This window comes from Halichoerus grypus, chromosome 8 (assembly GCF_964656455.1).
Source record: "Halichoerus grypus chromosome 8, mHalGry1.hap1.1, whole genome shotgun sequence".
Taxonomy (NCBI): Eukaryota; Metazoa; Chordata; class Mammalia; order Carnivora; family Phocidae; genus Halichoerus; species Halichoerus grypus.
The window spans coordinates 3,081,936-3,103,782 of record NC_135719.1 but is presented as its reverse complement, the minus strand read 5'-3'; the positions used below and the strand labels follow the sequence as shown (position 1 = coordinate 3,103,782).

The 21,847-nt window shown below is 47.8% G+C and overlaps 1 protein-coding gene and 1 pseudogene across 3 annotated transcripts in view; one reads left to right on the top strand and one right to left on the bottom strand.

Annotated features, from left to right (window-relative positions):
* The window catches only part of EFL1 (elongation factor like GTPase 1), a 137,094-nt gene that overhangs the window by 28,769 nt on the left and 86,478 nt on the right, over window positions 1-21,847 (top strand). For all 3 annotated transcript variants that reach the window (XM_036072895.2, XM_036072894.2, XM_036072892.2), the window contains exons 8-14: window positions 1,932-2,055; window positions 3,368-3,444; window positions 4,112-4,248; window positions 5,206-5,328; window positions 7,240-7,339; window positions 20,070-20,221; window positions 20,468-20,634. In XM_036072895.2, the coding sequence (XP_035928788.2) occupies window positions 1,932-2,055; window positions 3,368-3,444; window positions 4,112-4,248; window positions 5,206-5,328; window positions 7,240-7,339; window positions 20,070-20,221; window positions 20,468-20,634 (880 nt within the window). The remainder of the gene's footprint in view (window positions 1-1,931; window positions 2,056-3,367; window positions 3,445-4,111; window positions 4,249-5,205; window positions 5,329-7,239; window positions 7,340-20,069; window positions 20,222-20,467; window positions 20,635-21,847) is intronic.
* On the bottom strand, window positions 8,788-9,844 carry LOC118523383 (dnaJ homolog subfamily A member 1 pseudogene; annotated as a pseudogene).

Genomic DNA, 21,847 nt, shown 5'->3' with positions numbered 1-21,847 from the left:
ATTGGTCTTAGGCAAAAAAATGCAATTTCAAAAAATACAAAATACGAAAATATTGGAAGTTTGATGTGCTAATCACTCGGTCATTACCTTCAGTTTTAGCCATGTAAGAATAGACCCAACTTAACTATATGTCGCCCAAAGCGTCTGCTGTATTCATTGGGGCCCTCACAAGCATCCGGGTGAAGGTGAGGCCTCTTCAGGTAAGGTTGGGTTGGAGAATGTGCCTGGGACCTCTGGCCACAGTGCTTGCCCTCTGTTGTCCCCCTCCCCTAGGTCCTGGAATGGATCTGCAAGTCTGCGTGGAGGATGGCACCGTGCCTGGCAGAACCAGGGGGTTAGAAGTAGGAGCCGCAGGGAGATGCGGTCTGCTGACTCGCATCTGGAAGGGAGCCTCTGTGCCTTGCTCTGGGCGTGCTTCACCGCAAGAAGCCCGGGAGGAGGCCCGGCTCTCTTTACTGGTTCCTGGAGCACGCAGCAAGGGTCTGTTTCTTCCTTGAGGCATGGGCACTGTGCGCAGCCGGCCACTGAGCTCACTTGTGGAGTAGCCACTGGAGCGGGAGGGAGACCGGTCGTGCTCCTGTCAGCCCTCCAAGGCAGAAGCTGTCGGTCTGTGGACTGAGCTGAGAATTTGTGCAGAGAAGGGATCGCTCCTTCAAAAATGTGGCAGTTATAAGTTAATCATAGTGTAATGTATGTAGAAAGCATATATAATTTATATGTATAATAAACATAAAATTGTAATAGAAACTAAAATTTTGGAAAATTAAAAACAAACCCACCTGAGCAAATCATTGTGGGATCAAACGGGAAATACAGCTGATAACAGCGAGTCGCTCTGAGGTCCTGGCCTCTCGAGGCCGGCCCCGGAATGCCAGTAGCCTGTAACTGCAGAATTGGGACTTTGATTCCTGGTTGGGTGTTTCCTCTCCCTTCGTCCTCAGTGAGGGGGACGCTGGAACCTCTGGCACCTTCCGTAGGGCCTGCTCTGGTGCTGAGCTGCAGCCCGCTGGTCACGTCTCTGCTTCCGACCACAGCGATGAACTTGCAGGGCTCTGGCAGCTTCCTCTTGCTCCCACCAGGCTTTGTAGCCATGAGAATATCAGCTCATCGGACGGGGTCGTAGTTAGCCCTGGATTCGGGCCATACCACCCTTGCCGACTGAGAGCTAAGAACTTGTCCGGAGTACGTTACCTTTGGCGTCTGTGCAGCGGACAGGAGAGCAGGCATCTTCCCAGACGCTGGTGCTTTGAGAGGTGGACTCACACCTTACGTGAAACGTGCTCATCCCTGCGAAGGGAGGTTTTTCCTGGGTCCTCGGTCCTGACGGCACAGATGCTACCTGCCGCACGCCGACGTGCCAGGTGACCGTTGTCCCGTGCCTGGGGCTTGCGGTACAGCGGACTGGTGCTAGCCAGGTTCTCTCCAGGTGTGTGTATGTTTCCTGTGGAATCCAGGAGGCCAAGAAGCCTTTTTCTGGCAGGCCCTGGCTCTGGCGTTTTTTCCTGTGTGAGCACCAGGCCCCTACAGCAGTGACAGGCTGAAACGAAGTTTCTTGCTGGCGAGTTGTGTAGGGCAGTTGGAAGCTGCATCTCCTTGGCCCTTGTTCCCCTTGCCTCGTTGTGCACATGCAGAGTCAAGGAAGGGAGCGATGGCATGGATTCTAATCCGTAGGAACCTAGAGCCGTTGGGCAAGAGCACGGGCTCCGGAGCCGGACTGCTTGGGTTTGGTCCCAGCCTCCCGTGTTACCTACGTAATATCTCGGTGTGTGTAGCTTTTTCTGGATCCTGGGGAGGTAATGAGTGCCAGCCCTTCGGATGGTTGAAATGATGGCGTCTAGTAGTGCGTTCAGAGCACTCTGAACGGTACCCGACACGGAAACACTCTTACTTACTGTTGTTACTTGTAACACCAACACTTGCTTTTCTTTCAGAGTTGAGCACTTTGCGAAAATCTACAGTGAAAAAATCGGCATCAAAAAGGAAGTTCTTTTGAAAACCTTGTGGGGAGATTATTATATCAATATGAAGGCCAAGAAGATTATGAAGGTGGATCAGGTGATGTGGCATTTGTCCCTTTTGTGTGTCGCTCACATTCCTGCCCCGTTCAGACTTGTACTGTGGCACCTTTAATAGATGTAATTTGGCTCTGGTTAAAGTGGGTCAGTTTGTGAGGGGTTCACGGTCATGTGTTACACTTCCAAGTATTGCTTAAATGGAGTTCTTTAAATAAGAGAACAAGGAACTGCTTTTTGTTTGTTTCTTCTTTCTTTTTTTGAGAGGAGCAAAAATCTCAGACCCTGTGCACCTGAAGACACGTGTTTTGCATCCTGCTTTTGTGTCCCTTTCACCATAAAGAGACGGCTCTTTCCGAGCACGCTGTGTTCCTAGGCTCAGCTCAGGCTTCTCTCACTGAATGCTGGTCACCAGGCCTGCTGTTGATGTGTTTTTTTAACATAAAATTCAGGATTTTATAAACTTATTCTCATGGAGGAGCATATAGATTCCTTTTTAGAAAATATTTGTAAATATAAAGCCATAAGAGAAAAGAAGAACAGAAGCCAACACTGCTGATGCTGTGGTTTTAATTTTTTTCACTTTTAGGATCGAGACGTCCATCCCTCAGTTGAGCTTATACTGTTTATGTACTAACGTAACTGTTTTTTTGCTTGACATCGTGTCGTGAGCATCTTCCCTTGCCATTAAAAGCCTTTCAAAAAGCTCCTCAAGAAGGAGCCGGTGTAGCGAGCTGGCAGAGCGGGCTGACAGTCCGAGTGTGCGTGTGCGTCGTGGCTCCAGCACTTCCCGCTCCGTGGCCTTTGTCCCCGTTCTCCCACCTGTAGCCGGGCGATAGTCGGAAAGGGGGCGCCCGTGTATATTCCGTCTCACGTGCGTGTGACGGTTTCCTTCTCACGGTGCTGTTACTTTGCATATGGTTTGGTCAGAGAAATGGTAGGGTTTTTTTGTTTTTTTACCATCCTCTTCCTTGAAGTTGAATGGTTTTCCTGTTTGAGAACATTGTTTAGAAGAAGTCTGCGGAGGGGACCTGCACGCGCGGCGTGACTTCTCCGTGCTCAGCCTGGGCGTCGGCACCCCTTTGACGGCAGAGGTGGGCAGCTGCAGTGACATGCCCGCAGTCAGTCTCGTTGGTCACAGCCCTGCTCCCAGAGGAGGACAGCAGTGGTTTGTGACCAACTGCACCTTACTGGCTGCTGAGCGAATTCTTTACAACCATTTCCCACGACTTTCCTGTTCGGTAAACATTTCCTGGTAGAAATGAGACCTACTGTTCACAGAACACGTCAAGGGTGAATATGTAAGGTACCTGTTAAATATTCAGAAAGTTAAGTGCACATGTTCTGTTTTACAGGCAAAAGGAAAGAAACCTTTATTTGTGCAGCTGATCCTGGAGAATATATGGAGTTTGTATGATGCCGTCTTGAAAAAGTAAGACTGCCATAACATTGTTTGTCTTTGGGCGGTATAATGCCTCACCTTCCCGTGTGATGAGTCACGCTTCAGAAAGCGGAGACAGACCCAGGAAGTGAACAGAGCTTTGCAGGCCTGGAAACAGTGGAAAGGAGTTTGTGTAACCTCGGTCAAGGGTAGCAGGAGGGACAGCACTGAGGGTTTTAGAGTGCCCAGAGGAGGGGACAGACGGATGGACAGAAGCACCGGATCTTTGTTTTTACAGACCCAGCTTAAATAAAACAGTAATTGCAGTAGAAAGGGTGTTGGATATCCAGTATCATTAATGGGGATCTTGGGAACACCCTTGCCTGATACAAGTGGAAAAGAAAGTTTGCTTCAGTAAATTTACTTTCAAAGTTATTCCAGAGTTGGAGTCATGACTGTGAGCACTCGTAGGTCAGGCTGCTTCACCCGTCACCGCAACTCACCTCAGGGGCCTGGGATGGTGCCCCCTTGGAGCCTGGCAGGAGGGGGCCCCGGAAAGGGAGGGAGTGGAGACCCTGGCGGGAGCCCCCCCAGACGTGTTCAGTTTCTTGTAGAGGAGGTACATTGGGAGTAAGTGTGTTGAAAAATGTGGAGCTCCTTCTCCCGTCTGCCCCTTCCTGTCTGTGTGTGACCTCCCCCCTTTGTATGCTTACTACAGGGACAGAGAAAAAATTGATAAAATAGTGACTTCCTTAGGATTGAAAATTGGAGCCCGGGAGGCACGACATTCAGACCCTAAAGTTCAGATCAATGCCATCTGCGGCCAGTGGCTGCCCGTCTCCCACGCTGTGCTGGGTATCCTTTGTCCTGATGGTTTGTAATGAAGTAACAGTTCAGACAAAGCAGGAGGAAACAGCATGTTACTGGCAATCAGGAAATCCTCTGGAGAGAACACATTTCCACCCAAAGTAAGTCTTCTGTGGTTGATTAGTATTCTACCCTGAAACTGTATTCACTGCTTTTACAAATGAACATTCTGATACTCATTCGTGGTCTTACTGATACCAATTCAGATACATGTTCTTCCAAGAAAGAAGATGCATCTTTTTATTTTTGTTCAATAGTCTGTAAAAACAAAAGATTTTATTTTACTAAGATTTATGTGTACGTCGATAATTTAAATGGTTATGTTGGATCAGGGTTTCCTTTCAGTGCCATATTTTCTTAGCTGATTGATATTTCCTATCATCTTAGTGATTCCCAGAGAACTTGATCTGAGATGGTTCACATTTAGATAATTTTATAGGCGACTTTAAACTGTCTTCTATTCATTGACGTGCGTGTCCCACGCAGTCCCCGCGTGGCGGGCTGTGGGTGCAGTGTCCTGGGTGTGGGCCCGCAGTGGCATCTCAGCCCTACAGTGACACGGGCTCTGGTAGGGGACGTCCTGGTATCCTTGCTAGTGGCTCATGGTCGTTTTATAGGAGTTTAGATAGAACAGAACTGTGGGAAAAAGTGGTAGCACTGAGGGTCTCAGGAGGCCAAGCTACTAAGCGGTGCCGTGCTCTCTTGTGCCCTGGGCCATCAACGTCCCGGAATATCTGTGGTAGGGGTCCTTCCTGGGCTCCAGCGAGTCCCTGAACTCCCTGAAAGCATGTCTGTATTGTGAGATGTGGTGCACAGTGTTTCCCAGCCCGGGTGTTTTCTGTAGAGACCGACACTGTCACCTCGGTATTTAGTGCGCCCTGGGAATCTCTTGCCTTGCTGGAGGGCACGTGTCCGAGGTTGTGAGTCCTTAACAGCAGACGTCAGCAATGGTGTGTCAGAAGCTTCCCAGCCCCCTGGACATGACAGCTGAGAGGGTGGAGAGACTGATGTGCACAGGATCACAGACGTTCGACTCTCTTCTGCCCGAAACCCAGGCCCTGAAAGCAGGTGAGCTGAAGGGGACCTCGGCAGGGGCCGTAGTTCGGACCGTCCTAAGTCAAGGCTGCTCTAGACCAGTTTGCCAAATGCCAGTTTACAAAAGGCCATTTGGCCAGAGTTTTAGTGTTGCTAGAGCTGTTTTGTTCGCCACTGGGGTGGGAGACCAGAGGCTCTGAGCCCCCTCCCTTCTGCCCTGATCTCGTCTCAGAAGCTCCCAGTGACCTTGTGTCCCAGCCCCTGCACGGCCAAGAATGTGTCCCTGAGCTGCTGTGTCAGCACCGTGGCCGGGTCCCTGGGGACCGTGGAAAGGGGTTCCGGGGCTGGGCTGCCCACTGCTCCCCACAAGAGGGGAACCGTCCACTCCAGGCTCTGCAAGCCTCCATGAACTTCATCTGCATGTACTCACCATCTCCGCTTTTCCTCCTGTTCTGTTGAATTTGCAACTTCCATCCCCAAAACCACTTGGCTGCAGTTCCCAGGGCCCCTGTTGACTGTCCTTTGTTAAATCATCCGACTAGATCTGTCACTAGCATTGGCCACAGCGTTCCTCCCTGGCTCCTCTCCTGGCTGCGCATTCCTCGTGTCTGTTCCTCGTCCCTCTCTCTCCCTTTCGTCTCTCTGTCCCTGTGGGTGGACCCGAGCAGGGCCTGCATTCCTTCTCCTGGCCATGTCACCCATCTCAAGGCTTGCCATGGCAGCAGTCTGCTCATGACTCCCACAGCCGTGTCTCTGAGCCTGTCTGCCCCCTCAGCTCCAGCCTCGGGTACCCGCCGCACCTCCCTCTGCTCGGCTTTCTGAGAAGCACCTGAACCCTAACATACCCCCCCACCAGGCTTCTTCCCTTCTCCCTCAACCTGCTTCTCCTGGTTCTCCTCAGTCAGAGGAGACTCTGTCCTTTCATTTGCTCACTCCAAAAAGCTCGGAGTCGTCCGTGTCGCTCCTGTTCACTCACACCCCTGCATCCAATCCGTTTGCACATCCTGCGTGTTCTTGCCTCAAAATCTACACAGAATTCGGCTTTTCCTAGCATTTCTGCTTCTGCGTCCTGGGGCCAAGCCACCGTGGTCTCTCACCTGAGTGTCAGCACAGCTTTTCACCCGGTGCCCACCTCTGCTCTCCGTTTCCCTTGGTACAGCCAGAGTGGTCCCAGGACAGTGGGAGTCCGGGCAGACCACACTGCTCCTCACCCCTTGTACCCACGTCCCTGGCAAGACGTCTGCTGTGCCCTTGCTTCTCACTTCCTGTTGTGTTGCTCTTGTTTCAATATTACTGTTGAATTCTTTCATTTATGTGCACATTATTTTGGTGGGGGGGGTGATTTTTTAAGAACAGAACAAAACAAAAAACCAAAAACACTCATGACTGGTTTTGTATATACCTCCAGGAAGGTGAAGAAAAATGTCAACATGTTGATGTGAAATTGTGTTAGTATATATAGATTTAGGGAAAATTGACATCTTTATAATATTGAGTCTTTATTTCTAAGTATTTTGTTACTGGCATGATGAGGTATTCTTGTCCATTTTTTAACTTGTGTCACTTTATGTATTTTATTAATAAGCTGCCTTGCTGACTGTTGACTTAGCATTTCTCAGTTTTACCCCTTCTGCTCTGGATATCGGGCAGGATCTCTGAGGGCTTATGGGGGGGGTAGCCGCGTTTGCGGCTTCAGCACCCAGCCCTCCTCCTGCCCTGCTCGTTTTGCCTTTCTTTCCCCATTTGGGCCAGTTCTGCTTGTTCTTGCTCTACAGTGTTCTAGCGATTTTATACTTTTCTAAAGAGAATTTTATCGTGGTTGTAAAAGATTACAGGCCACTTATGTGTTGAGGTGACGCCGTGTTCTAAACATCTTGTGTTTTAGAAGTCTGCCTTTCTGGTCATGGGAAAAGCGAGTGACCTTTTTCCTTCCTATTTGTGTAGCTTTCATGAAATGTGGAAGCGAGGACACTGCTCCAGTTATTATCTTTGTTTCCAAAATGTTCGCTGTCGATGCCAAGGCCCTGCCCCAGAATAAGCCCAGGTAAGGATAGGGGGAGGTTGGGCCGGGCCAGGGAAATGGTGTGTGTTTGGTGGGGGTGCGGAAGCGGTGTGGGTGGAGTGTGCAGACAACGCTTTCCTCCTCACACCGGGATGGGTGCGGGGCACCCCGTGGTGGCGGATGCTTGTGCACAGCGCAGGCTTTCTGCGACCCCTCTTGGGGAGAGAGTTGTTGAAATCAGCTCCAGGACGATTGATTTGAGTTGATGTAAATTCAAGGAGAAGAGTAATAGGAGTAGCCACAGTTCATTTGTATTGAGCATCCGGCACGTTCTTCTGCAAGCCTGCCTTGCCGACCTCAGTGGAGACTTAGGACCGTGTGAGCGTGTCTGCTGATGGGTGTGGGTTGGGGTGGGGCCGGGTGCCTCTGGGAGATGGGTTATTTCTCATGTTTCCCGTGTCTCGGAGAATCTCTTCTCCATCATCTGGGTTTTCCATGTGTGTTCCCCTCCTCGGCTCCACTGCCTCCCCCTTCAGATCCCGATCGGTTCCTGCAGGAATTACGGCGGCAGCCTCCTGGCTGGTCCCTCTGCCCGGGCTCTGGCTTTGCCAATCTGTGTGCCGTCCATCCTGCGCTGGGATCTGGAACGAAAACTTGTGGGTGCCTCGAAGCTCCTCTTCTGTAGGACCCACATCTACTCTGGATGTTCTTCGTAGGGATTTTTTGAGTAGCCTGAGAGAAATAATGTAAATAATACTTAAGAATGTCCGGTACCTCGGGGGCATCTTAAGTCTTATTCTTCTGTCTTATGAAGAATAACGGCGGTGACACCACTGGCTGCCATCCGCGGAGCTCAGACAGTATTCGTGTCTCCGCGTCCGTGGGCCGTTGAGATCTGACAGCACTTCCTGAGTGGGAAGTAGTCAGGGTTTCAGTTTTGCCTGTGACGGAAAAAGTAAGTTAGGGGCTCCAGGTCACGGAGCTGGAAGGAGGCCACCAGTGTTCGAACCCGGGTCTTGTCCGTTCACTGCGTGGAACCTGGCCTTGTTCGTCCAGTGTGGCTTGTCTTTCTTTTTCTCTTTTCATTTTTCCAGCTTTTACATTTGAGTTTATTCTTCATTTAACTTTGAAAAGAGCACTATCATTGAATATTGAAACAAAAGCAGTAGGGAGGGGCGCCTGGGTGGCTCAGTCGTTAAGCGTCTGCTGTCGGCTCAGGTCGTGATCCCGGGGTCCTGGGATCGAGCCCCGCGTCGGGCTCCCTGCTTGGCGGGGATTCTGCTTCTCCCTCTGCTGCTCCCCCCGCTTGCGCCCGCTCTCTCTCTCTCTCTGTCAGATGATAGCAGTAGTGAGTCAGGAGCTCTGATTACAGCCCTTCATGCAGCCACTGTATATAAAGGGCCAGCAGTGAGGGTCATTCCGCGGTCCCAGTGAGAGTTCTGACGCTGAGCACCGTCCCAGGATGACGCGCGTCAGCCTCACGTGTGTGTCTATTGTAACAGTGGCAACAAGGCCACCGAGTCTGGCTGCCCCATTTCTTTAGTCTCGTCTACTTCCTTCTTCTCAGGTAGGAGTTTTTCCAGCAAAGAGTATTTATCAGGAGAAAGAAAGCCATTCTCAGGAAAGTTTACCTTAAATCCAGTGACTAGGCAACCCTTTCCACGTGGTCTACGATGAAAGGGCATGACTTCATTTAGCACACACGGGACATGTCTGTGCTTGACGGTCTGGCCTCGGTGAGGGGTGATGTCTGTGGTTCGGTCGTCAGGAGCAGGGACTGGCCTTGAAAGCGCACGTGCGTTAGCCGGCTGTGTGTCCACGCACACGGCAAGGCCTCCTCGCCGAGTAAAATCAGCATGGTCCTTCTGGTAATAACCAGAGACAGCGGTAGTATCTCCTGGCTGCAGTCCTGGTTCTTGGTCTCCTTCACCTGGAATGTTATCTTCTGACCACCTTTCATAACTTGGTCAATGCGAACTTCTAGAATCTTCCAGTGCAGCTTTTCCATCTGTCTTTAGCACTGACCCGTCCCCGTGGCCCTGGCACTCTGCACACAGACCGAATTTGCTGAGCCGCTCCAGGTTCCACCTTAGGAATTCTTCCTTGCAGTCCCGTGCCTCTGCCCTCGGGACAGCACGCCGCCGCTCTGCCCTACCTCCCCGGCCCTCGTGTTTGCTCTTCGGCAGAGCTCGTTTTCCCGTTGCACCATTGTGTCAGCCCTCTAAGGTTACTGAGAGCTGACGCACAACATTCTCACCGCTCCTTTCTCTCTGCTCCCTTCCTCGTCCTCCAAAAGGCATTGCGGAGATGTCCCTGGGGGAACACACTGCCACCAGCTCCGCCTTCTTTACTTGCCTCTCCTCCTTTGTCATATTCTCCCCCTCTGTCCCTTTTCTTTGCATCACAGAGCACTTTGTGAGCTTGAGAAATCTGTTTAAACTTCTTCATTTGGATTCATATCAGGGTATCAGGGTGGTGCTCCAGGGCCAGTTCTTCCTGGTGGAGTTGGTTTGTCCCCCAAACGTAGTCAGTGGTTTCTTTCACCATTTTGTACAGCCGGTGAGCGGGCACGGGCCGGTGTGGAACAGCTGCTGCTCCTCGGCTTCTCACTGAGTGTTCTGGGAAGTCCCACCCGGTGTGGCTTTCCAGCGCCTACCCCTAAGTCTAGGCCAGCAGCCATCCCACCTTTTAGATTCAGGGCCTTTGTTTTTGCTGTTCTCAACTGTAGTTTATCACAAATCCTTAGGAGTATGTATTTGGTCTAACTGCCTGTTAGGGAACATTTTATTGAGAGTTTTCAGGCAGCTCTCTCCCCCTTCGTCTCCGGGTCTGTGCGTTGCTTTTGCTTCCTTCTTGAGAACCAGCTCCTTCTGGTAACAAGATGCTGTCTTCCCACAGAAGCCACTTTTCTGGGTCTGTCGCTTTGCACCATCCCCGCTGTCTCTGGTGGCAGTCTGCGCCAGCCTTCCACCTGTTCCGCACCGAGCAGAGCGTGAGCATTCTGCCTGGAATCCGGAGGCTGGATGGATGTGCGTCCTCGCCTCTTCTCCTTCCCCTCCTCATTCACCTCCCCAGCCTTCCAGTCAACATACTCACCTCTGGTCTCCTTTATCTCTGGTGCAGGAAGTGTTAGTTCAACTACAGCCTGAAGAACTCATCACCCACAGCTGTGCGTTGGCTGGTAGAGCTCTGTCTTCTTGTAGATCAGTCCTCTTCATTCTCCACAAACGCGGGGTACGCAGTGGGTACCGCGTATAAATCCTTGTGATTTCTGTCTGGCTGTCTGCTCCGTTTCCCTGTGCCACCACCCCCAGCCCACAGCGGTGCCGGGCACGGGGGCGGCGTTCCGTGGGTGGGTGGGTGGGTGCTAGACGGGCAGCAAGCCTCGCTACAGCTGATGCTAACTTGATGAATAGAAATGCTAACTTACTCCAGACCATGTCATGAATTTAGGCCGAATGAGGATGTAATTTATGTGAATAAATATCTATCTTTCTTAACCAAAGTTAAAATGATTTACTTAATGTGATGATGATTTTATCATCTTTAATTCCTTCTCAGTGGGGGACGTCCTGGGCATAATGAACATAGGTTTGGAGTCAGATCTGGATTTGAGTTTTGGCTCCTCCATTTATTTTCCAGTGACTTTGGGTCAGGTTAAATTTCCTAAGCCTCTGCTTTGTCATCGTAAAATAGGGATGATAGTATCTATTTCATTTAACTGTTGTAGTAAGTATATACTATAATTACGTAAAGTGATTAAGATTAAGACGATGTCGAGATCCTAGTGATAAGCCCATTGAAAGAGACTTTCTCTTCATATGCAAACAAGTGTCTCATTTTTTTTTCCTCCCTGTTCTAACGATAATGTTACATCCTGCATTTATAGTTTAACTTGCACTTTTCAGATATTCTTGAAGCAATTTTAGCAAAAGTCTAGATACACGGGGTTGATTGAAGGGGCAGCTGGAGTGTTGGGCCTGGAGCAGAGCAGGGTGAGGGGAAGGGCCCGAGCGCAGGCCATTGCAAGGAGGGGGAGAAGTGGATTTGTTCACTGTTGATCCAGAGCACAGACCTGCAGCCGTGGCGAGAAATTTCAAGGAAGCAGATCTCATCCCATACTTGAAAGGGCTCCTAATGCTTGGAGCTTCCAGGAGAGGGGAGCTGGTCTCTTGCAGGGGAGGCAGGGGCCTCCAGCACCAGCAGTGTTGGTTGCCTCACGGCACCTGGCCAAGCTGTGCTCAAAGAGCAGTCTCTCAGGTTCCTGTGTCCTGGGGCACACCCTGCAGTGACCTGGCTCTGACTAGAGGGCACAGCTCCGAGAACCGAGCTCATCCGTTTTGGGGGGCAGGTGCCAAGGGAGGTAGAATTGGTGTCCGGTCCTGGTGGGAGGCCTTGTCTAGCAGGTGGGAGTGTGAAGAGGACAGCAGCGGACAGTCAGTGCTGGGAGTGGTCACCGTCCAGGCTCGCCCACATGAAGCAAGAAGGAAGAAGGGTTTTAGGGCCCTTGGCATCGGAGCTCCAAGAGTACGTGGCCATTTCGAATGCTTGAGAACGGTGTACATGCAGGAGGGATATCTGAATGGGTTCCGGTGCTTAGGGGAGGGGGAGTAAAGCAGCATGGCAGGGTGGGGATGAGGTTACCTATCAGGTGTCAAGTCAGAGATCAGGGAGAAAAGCAGAAATCATAGTGCCAAAGGTGAGGGACAGCAGGAGGGAGGCACAGGGTGACAGGACCAGGCCGAGGAGCTCAGCTTCCAGAGCTGGAGCATAGAATTAGGACCAGAGAATTAGCCTGAGTATCCTGATGCTCGGTCCCAGAGTTGCCGGGCTGAGATGCCCCGGTGCTGCTGACTTTTGGGCAGCTGTTGGTCTTGCTTGGTGTTGGGGTTGTGGATGCAGGTGGGTTTAGGAAGGCCCACACGTGGGAAGGGAGCCAGATCCTGGGAATTAATATACCTGCCTGGTTTCTGCCTTCCAAACTTAAACTCCCAAACAGAATGCCCATTTTTATTCAACTTAGCACTCCCCTTTTGTAAAGACTTTTGTTATTAAAGCTGTGCCTTTTTTGTGGCCTGTTAGACTTGAGGATAACTCTTTTTTTTTTAATTGTTATGTTAATCCCCATACATTACATCATTAGTTTTAGATGTAGTGTTCCATGATTCATTGTTTGTGCATAACACCCAGTGCTCCATGCAGAACTTGCCCTCCTTAATACCCATCACCAGGCTAACCCATCCTCCCACCCCCCTCCCCTCTAGAACCCTCAGTTTGTTTTTCAGAGTCCATCATCCCTCTTGGTTCGTCTCCCCCTCCGATTTCCCCCCCTTCATTCTTCCCCTCCTGCTATCTTCTTCTTCTTTTTTTTTTTCTTAACATATATTGCATTATTTGTTTCAGAGGTACAGATCTGAGATTCAACAGTCTTGCACAATTCACAGCGCTTACCAGAGCACATACCCTCCCCAGTGTCTATCACCCAGTCACCCCATCCCTCCCACCCCACCCCCCACTCCAGCAACCCTCAGTTTGTTTCCTGAGATTAAGAATTCCTCATATCAGTGAGGTCATATGATACATGTCTTTCTCTGTTTGACTTATTTTGCTCAGCATAATACCCTCCGGTTCCATCCACGTCGTTGCAAATGGCAAGATCTCATTCCTTTTGATGGCTGCATAATATTCCATTGTATATATATACCACCTCTTCTTTATCCATTCATCTGTGGATGGACATCTTGGCTCTTTCCACAGTTTGGCTATTGTGGACATTGCTGCTGTAAACATCGGGGTGCACGTACCCTTTCGGATCCCTACTTTTGTATCTTTGGGGTAAATACCCAGTAGTGCAATTGCTGGATCATATGGTAGCTCTATTTTCAACTTTTTGAGGAACCTCCATACTGTTTTCCAGAGTGGCTGCACCAGCTTGCATTCTCACCAGCAGTGTAGGAGGGTTCCCCTTTCTCCGCATCCCCGCCAACATCTGTCATTTCCTGACTTGTTAATTTTAGCCATTCTGACTGGTGTGAGGTGGTATCTCATTAAGGTTTTGATTTGGATTTCCCTGATGCCGAGCGATATTGAGCTCTTTGTCATGTGTCTGTTGGCCATTTGGATGTCTTCTTTGGAAAAATGTCAGTTCATGTCTTCTGCCCATTTCTTAATTGGATTCTTTGTTCTTTGGGTGTTGAGTTTGATAAGTTCTTTATAGATTTTGGATACTAGCCCTTTATCTGATATGTCATTTGCAAATATCTTCTCCCGTTCTGTCGGTTGTCTTTTGGTTTTGTTGACTGTTTCCTTTGCTTTCCAAAAGCTTTTTATCTTGATGAAGTCCCAAGAGTTCATTTTTGCCCTTGCTTCCCTTGCCTTTGGCGATGTTTCTAGGAAGAAGTTGCTGCGGCTGAGGTCGAAGAGGTAGCTGCCTGTGTTCTCCTTTAGGATTTTGATGGACTCCTGTCTCACATTGAGGTCTTTCAACCATTTGGAGTCTATTTTTGTGTGTGGTGTAAGGAAATGGTCCAGTTTCATTCTTGTGCATGTGGCTGTCCAATTTTCCCAACACCATTTATTGAAGAGACTGTCTTTTTTCCATTGGACATTCTTTCCTGCTTTGTCAGAGATTAGTTGACCATAGAGTTGAGGGTCCATTTCTGGGCTCTCTATTCTGTTCCATTGATCTATGTGTCTGTTTTTGTGGCAGTACCATACTGTCTTGATGATGACAGCTTTGTAATAGAGCTGGAAGTCCGGAATTGTGATGCCGCCAGCTTTGCTTTTCTTTTTCAACATTCCTCTGGCTATTCGGGGTCTTTTCTGGTTCCATACAAATTTTAGGATTATTTGTTCCATTTCTTTGAAAAAAGTGGATGGTATTTTGATGGGGATTGCACTGAATGTGTAGATTGCTCTAGGTAGCATTGACATCTTCACAATATTTGTTCTTCCAATCCATGAGCATGGAACGTTTTTCCATTTCTTTGTGTCTTCCTCAATTTCTTTCATGAGTATTTTATAGTTTTCTGAGTACAGATCCTTTACCTCTTTGGTTAGATTTATTCCTAGGTATCTTATGGTTTTGGGTGCAATTGTAAATGGGATCGACTCCTTAATTTCTCTTTCTTCTGTCTTGTTGTTGGTGTATAGGAATGCCACTGACTTCTGTGCATTGATTTTATATCCTGCCACTTGACTGAATTCCTGTATGAGTTCTAGCAGTTTTGGGGTGGAGTCTTTGGGGTTTTCCACATAAAGTATCATATCATCTGCAAAGAGTGAGAGTTTGACTTCTTCTTTGCCGATTTGAATGCCTTTTATTTCTTTATGTTGTCTGATTGCTGTGGCTAGGACTTCTAATACTATGTTGAATAGCAGTGGTGATAGTGGACATCCCTGCCGCGTTCCTGACCTTAGGGGGAAAGCTCTCAGTTTTTCCCCATTGAGAATGATATTTGCTGTGGGTTTTCATAGATGGCTTTTATGATATTGAGGTATGTACCCTCTATGCCTATACTCTGAAGAGTTTTGATCAAGAAAGGATGCTGTACTTTGTCAAATGCTGTTTCTGCATCTATTGAGAGGATCATATGATTCTTGTTCTTTCTTTTGTTAATGTATTGTATCATGTTGATTGATTTGCGGATGTTGAACCAACCTTGCAGCCCAGGGATAAATCCCACTTGGTCGTGGTGAATAATCCTTTTAATGTACTGTTGGATCCTATTGGCTAGTATTTTGGTGAGAATTTTTACATCCATGTTCATCAGGGATATTGGTCTGTAGTTCTCCTTTTTGATGGGGTCTTTATCTGGTTTTGGGATCAAGGTAATGGTGGCCTCATAAAATGAGTTTGGAAGTTTTCCTTCCATTTCTATTTTTTGGAACAGTTTCAGAAGAATAAGTATTAATCCTTCTTTAAATGTTTGGTAGAATTCCCCTGGGAAGCCATCTGGCCCTGGGCTTTTGTTTTTTGGGAGATTTTTGATGACTGCTTCAATTTCCCTAGTGGTTATAGGTCTGTTCAGGTTTTCTATTTCTTCCTGGTTCAGTTTTGGTAGTTGATACATCTCTAGGAATGCATCCATTTCTTCCAAGTTATCTAATTTGCTGGCATAGAGTTGCTCATAGTACGTTCTTATAATTGTTTGTATTTCTTTGGTGTTGGTTGTGATCTCTCCTCTTTCATTCATGATTTTGTTGATTTGGGTCATTTTTCTTTTTGATAAATCTGGCCAGGGGTTTATCAATCTTGTTAATTCTTTCAAAGAACCAGCTCTTAGTTCTGTTGATCTGTTCTACTGTTCTTTTGGTTTCTATTTCATTGATTTCTGCTCTGATCTTTATTATTTCTCTTCTCCTGCTGGGTTTAGGCTTTATTTGCTGTTCTTTCTCCAGCTCCTTTAGGTGTAGGGTTAGGTTGTGTGCTTGAGACCTTTCTTGTTTCTTGAGAAAGGCTTGTATTGCTATATACTTTCCTCTTAGGACTGCCTTTGCTGCATCCCAAAGATTTTGAATAGTTGTGTTTTCATTTTCATTGGTTTCCATGAATTTTTAAAATTCTTCTTTAATTTCCTGGTTGACCCATTCATTCTTTAGTAGGATGCTCTTTAGCCTCCATGTATTTGAGTTCTTTCCGACTTTCCTCTTGTGATTGAGTTCTAGTTTCAAAGCATTGTGGTCTGAAAATAGGCAGGGGATGATCCCAGTCTTTTGGTACCGGTTGAGACCTGATTTATGACCTAGCATGTGATCGATTCTGGAGAATGTTCCATGGGCACTAGGGAAGAATGTGTATTCTGTTGCTTTGGGATGGAATGTTCTGAATATGTCTGTGAAGTCCATTTGGTCCAGTGTGTCATTTAAAGTCTTTATTTCCTTGTTGATCTTTTGCTTAGACGATCTGTCCATTTCAGTGAGGGGGGTGTTAATGTCCCCCACTATTATTGTATTGTTGTCGATGTGTTTCTTTGCTTTTGTTATTAATTGCCTTATATAATTGGCTGCTCCCATGTTAGGGGCATAGATATTTACAATTGTTAGATCTTCTTGTTGGATAGACCCTTTAAGTAGGCTATAGTGTCCTTCCTCATCTCTTATTACAGTCTTTGGTTTAAAATCTAATTTGTCTGCTGTAAGAATTGCCACCCCAGCTTTCTTTTGGTGTCCATTAGCATGGTAAATGGTTTTCCACCCCCTCACTTTCAATCTGGGGGTGTCTTTGGTTCTAAGATGAGTCTCTTGCAGACAGCATATCGATGGGTCTTGTTTTTTAATCCAGTCTGACAGCCTGTGTCTTTTGATTGGGGCATTTAGCCCATTTACATTCAGGGTAACTGTTGAAAGATAGGAATTTAGTGCCATTGTATTGCCTGTAAGGTGACTGTTTCTGTATATTGTCTGTGTTCCTTTCTGGTCTATGTTGTTTTTAGGCTCTTTCTTTGCTTAGAGGACTCCTTTCAAGATTTCTTGTAGGGCTGGTTTCGTGTTTGCAAATTCCTTTAGTTTTTGTTTGTCCTGGAAGCTTTTTATCTCTCCTTCAATTTTCAATGACAGCCTAGCTGGATATAGTATTCTTGGCTGCATATTTTTCTCATTTAGTGCTCTGAATATATCCTGCCAGTCCTTTCTGGCCTGCCAGGTCTCTGTGGATAGGTCTGTTGCCAATCTAATGTTTCTACCATTATCGGTTACATATCTCTTCTCCCGAGCTGCTTTCAGGATTTTCTCTTTGTCTCTGAGATTCGTAAGTTTTACTATTAGATGTCGGGGTGTTGACCTATTTTTATTGATTTTGAGAGGTGTTCTCTGTGCTTCCTGGATTTTGATGCCTGTTTCCTTCCCCAAATTAGGGAAGTTCTCTGCTATAATTTGCTCCATTATACCTTCTGCCCCTCTCTCTCTTTCTTCTTATGGGATCCCAATTATTCTAATGTTGTTTCGTCTTATGGTATCGTTTTTCTCTCGAATTCTGCCCTCGTGATCCAGTAGTTGTTGATCTCTCTTTTTCTCAGCGTCTTGATTTTCCATCATTTGGTCTTCTATCTCACTGATTCTTTCTTCTGCGTCATTTATCCTAGCAGTTAGCGCCCCCATATTTGATTGCACCTCATTAATAGCCTTTTTGATTTCTACTTGGTTAGATTTTAGTTCTTTTACTTCTCCAGAAAGGGTTTCTCTAATAACTTCCATGCTTTTTTCAAGCCCAGCTAGTATCTTTAAAGTGATGATTCTGAACTCTAGATCTGACATCGTACTAATGTCCCTATTGAGTAGGTCCCTGGCATTCGGTACTACCTCTTGTTCTTTTTGTTGAGGTGATTTTTTCCATCTTGTCATTTTGTCCAGAGGAGAATAGATGAATGAGAGAACAAAATGCTAACAGGGTAACAACGTCCCCAGAAAATATACTCTAAACAAATCAGAAAAGACCTGAAGCAGTGGGAAAAGAAAGGGAAAGAGAGAAAAAAGAAAAAGAAAAAAAGAAGGAAAAGAAAAAGATAAAGATAAAAACAAGCAAAAACAGAACAAAACCAAAAAAACCAGAATGTGATCAAATATGATCAGGCTGGTATATAGATGAGTGCCACACGCTAGATTTTGGGTGTATTTGGTCTGTTAGAAGAAAGTGCCTCCCAAAATTTTAAAGAAAGAAAAACTTATATATGTACAAAAATAAGGGTTGATATGATGAAGGGATGGAATATGACTGTAAAGATGGAAAGTATAAAAAATTTTATAAAAGGAATTGATAACAAGTTGTTTGAAAAAAGAAAGAAGAGGATTTAAAAAAAAAAAGGGAGAGAATGTGATCAGGCAGGTGAGTAGAAAAAAACCATACAGTAGCGATTTAGGGTATATTTTGATCTGTTAGAAGAAACTATCTCAAAATTTTAAAGAGAGAACAACTTATATATATGCCAAAAATACGGGTAACTACTATGAAGGGATAGGATATGACTCTAAAAATGAAAAATAAAAATGAAAAATAAAAATGTTTTTTTTAAAAAAGGGATTGATAAGATGTTGTTTGAAAAAGGGAAACAGAAAAATTCAAAAAAAAAAAAAAAAAAAGACAGTTAAAAAAAAAATTAACTTTGAAAGCCTAAAGAAGCATGGTAAAAAAGCCATGGATTCTACGTGCAGTATTCCCCTAGCGCTGGAGTTCTGCCGTTCTCATTGATCGGTAAACTTGGTCTTGGCTGGCTGTTCTCGCTGACCTTCTGGGGGAGGGGCCTGTTGCTGTGGTTCCCAAATGTCTTTGCCGGAGGCGGAATTGCCCCGCCCTTGCCGGTCCGGGTTAAGTAATCTGCTCGGGTTTGCTCTCGGGAGCTTTTGTTCCCTGCAAGCTTTCCGTACAGCTTTGGAGAACGAGAGTGAGAATGGCGGCCTCCCAGTCTCCGCCCCGGAGGAGCCGAGAACTCGGGGTCCCGCTCCTCAGCGACCCCCAGAGAAAAGCCGTCAGTCACTCCTGTCTCCCCAGTCTCCGGCCACACTCCGCGCTCACCCGGCCTGTGACCGCGCCTTTCTATCTGGCCCCCGACCCCGGGTGGAGTCTCCAAACCCAGCAGATCCCCGCGGTGCACTCCCGCACCTCTCCTCCCGGGGGAGGAAGGGGAGTCTCCCCGGATCTGCCGCTTGTTGCGTCCCTGCTGGAGGAGCAGTGGCCCGACTGTGCCGCGGATCACGGTCTATGACAACCCCGAGCTGAGAGCCCGCGCCTGGGCTCCGTCTCTGCAGCCAGCTTCCTTGCTCCGATACCTGGGAGCTCTGCCGCACTCAGGCACCCCCAGTCTTTCTGTGACCCCGAGGGTCCTGAGACCACACTGTCCCGCGAGGGTTCTAACACCCCCCACTTCGCCACCAGAGTGACGTCCCTCAGCGGAGCAGACTTCTAAAAGTTCCGATTTTGTGCTCCGTGGCTCTATCACTTGCCAGAAGCGGCTGACGGAGGCCCCTCCCCCGCCGTCTATCCTCCCGAATATCACCTCGGATTCACTTCTCCGCATGTCCTACCTTCCAGAAAGTGGTCGCTTCTCTGTTCAGAGAGTTGTTGCTATTCTTTTCTTCAATCTCCTGTTGAGTTCGTAGGTGTTCAGAATGGTTTGATCCCTATCCAGCTGAATTCCTGGGACCAGACGAAATCCAGGTCTCCTGCTCCTCCGCCATCTTGCTCTGCCCCTTGAGGATAACTCTTTAGGAAGAACGGCTGAATCCCCTACCCCACTCCAACCAAGACTAACCCCCCAGCAAACACACAGACACACCCACACTCTGCCTTTTCTGTGGTGGTGCTGGGGTCTAACCCCATGTGACCTTTCACTCCCACTGAGTCGCCATCATTCAGCCTGACCTTGAACCCTTCCTCTTGGACCCCAGGTCTTCATGAAGATATATTTTTGTGCTTGTGGAGAAAACCTCCATTTCCTATTGAGGTCTTACGCTTGCTTCTCCACGGGGCTGCTCTGAGCTCTGGTATCGGGCACTCGTTTCCCTCCCTTCCCTTTTGGTCGCCTCATCCAGAAGGAATGTGGGCATTCCAGAAAGGCTCCATGCTGTTGTAGATGGCTCTCTTTGGGGACGTGGGCTCTCTCATGCCGCTCCAGAAGCTCAGAATAGCTGGGGACAGAGCATTCTAGAGAAAGCCTGGAAGGGACCTGGGACCCGTCATCATCTTATCCAGTCACATTAATCGTTGCCGTTTCCCTGCTCCAACGACTGAGAGATGCTTGATGTTGCCAGAAGTAAACATATCTGTGATCTCCTGTAGACCTCTCACTCAGGAAGAAATTGCTCAGAGGCGAGAGCGTGCAAGACAGAGGCATGCAGAGAAGCTCGCAGCAACGCAGGGGCAGGCACGCACGGAGCCCCCCCGGGACGGGAGTGCCCTTGACACAAGTCCAAAGGGAGAGGAGCCCAAAGGTACAGCTTTCCTAACTGGGTTTTGGTGCACAGTACTGATTTATTGGGCATTCACTTAAGTTAGGACACTTCCTCTAGCTCTTGAGCTTGCCTCTAAGTGTAGCTTTTATCAGTAGTCCATTGCTCTTGGTGTTTCTTCCCTAAAACTGGGCCAAATGGATCATATTCACTGTTCCCTCTATTTCTAGGCGCATCCTGGATTAGAGAGAGCGTTGTTGGCACTCATTATCCTTTTGTTTCCGGCAGGTGATGAGCATCAGGTGGAGAGTATGGCCCTTAAATCTCTGCCCCAGGAAGGAAACAACCAAGAGTCTTTTATTGCATTTGCTCGCGTGTTCAGTGGTGTGGCTCGAAGAGGAAAGAAAATTTTTGTCCTGGGGCCCAAATACAGTCCTGTTGAGTTTTTGCGGCGGGTAAGAATTGGAAGTAAAACATTAGTATATCGTTCCAAGGTTCTTACATCTTTTCAGATTGGTTGAGATTTACCTTATTGGTAGATTTATTTTGTCACTAGATAGGCACATTCAGATGACTCCATGTACCTCCTCTTATGTTGCTTTGGGGACATTTGGTAAATCTGTCTCACTTAGTAGCATTTGGAAAACTAAACCGGTGTATGAACTCAGTTTTCAGGCCTTATCTAATTAATTACAAGGCTTTTCAAGGCCAGAGAAAAGAACTGGTAGGAAGAGCTGCCATGCTGGAGCCAGGGCAATGGCAGATCTTCAGGAAATACGGAGATCCAAAAACTGGGTGGCACAGGCCAAAGGCCTGGGCAGAGAGCAGGTGACAGGCCACAGTTGCATGGTAGGTGGATCCCAGAAATCGATCAGGAAGGTCTGGAAGCAGGTGAACAGCCAGCATCTAAATACACCTGAGCCAAAGGGCAAGAAAGAAACCACAGGCTGCAGCTACCTCAGCATTTTGGGACATAAGCAACGTATGTACGTAATAGTTACGTGACAATGGTCATTGGATGATGGAGGTGCCAGAAGTCCAGGGAGTGAGTCACAATCAGCAAGAAGCGGTGAGTAAGAACTTGGAAGACATGCCGTGTCCCGAGCAGGAGAGCACGAGCTCCTCTCCTTGCAGGGAAACCAGAGAAGCTGCTGGACTTGGCGGCAAGTGACGGGGCGGGGCGGGGTTGGAGAGGGCCCGCCCTCATCTTGCCTTGAATGTTTGTTCCTCCAGTTTTAGCAGTTTAATCCTCGGAGATCACGCTGCTGGCTGGTGGCCCCGCCGCCCGTGGTGGGCTGTGGCGTGTTCTGCTGCGGCAGGAGGGGGCACGGCAGTTGTGCCTGGGGCTCTGTTTTCTGGGGGCTGTGATGGCATGTATCAGCCCAGTTATGCACATCTTAACATGTTGGTTTAGACATGGCTGATAGTTTGTTATTTATCGGGAAGGGTCAAGTGGTGGCTAATTTTTTTTCTTTTTTGTTCTCTCAAATGTCAAGATGAGTAAGAAATTGTTACTTAACATAGTACTGATTTATTGGGCATTACAAATTCCACGAGCATTCCAACTTACCTTCTTTACGTAGCGTATCTTTGCTCTCGTGGGGCTAGAGGTTGAAATCACTTCTCGTGTGTCAAGACTCGAGGAGCAGCGATGAAATGAATTGATGG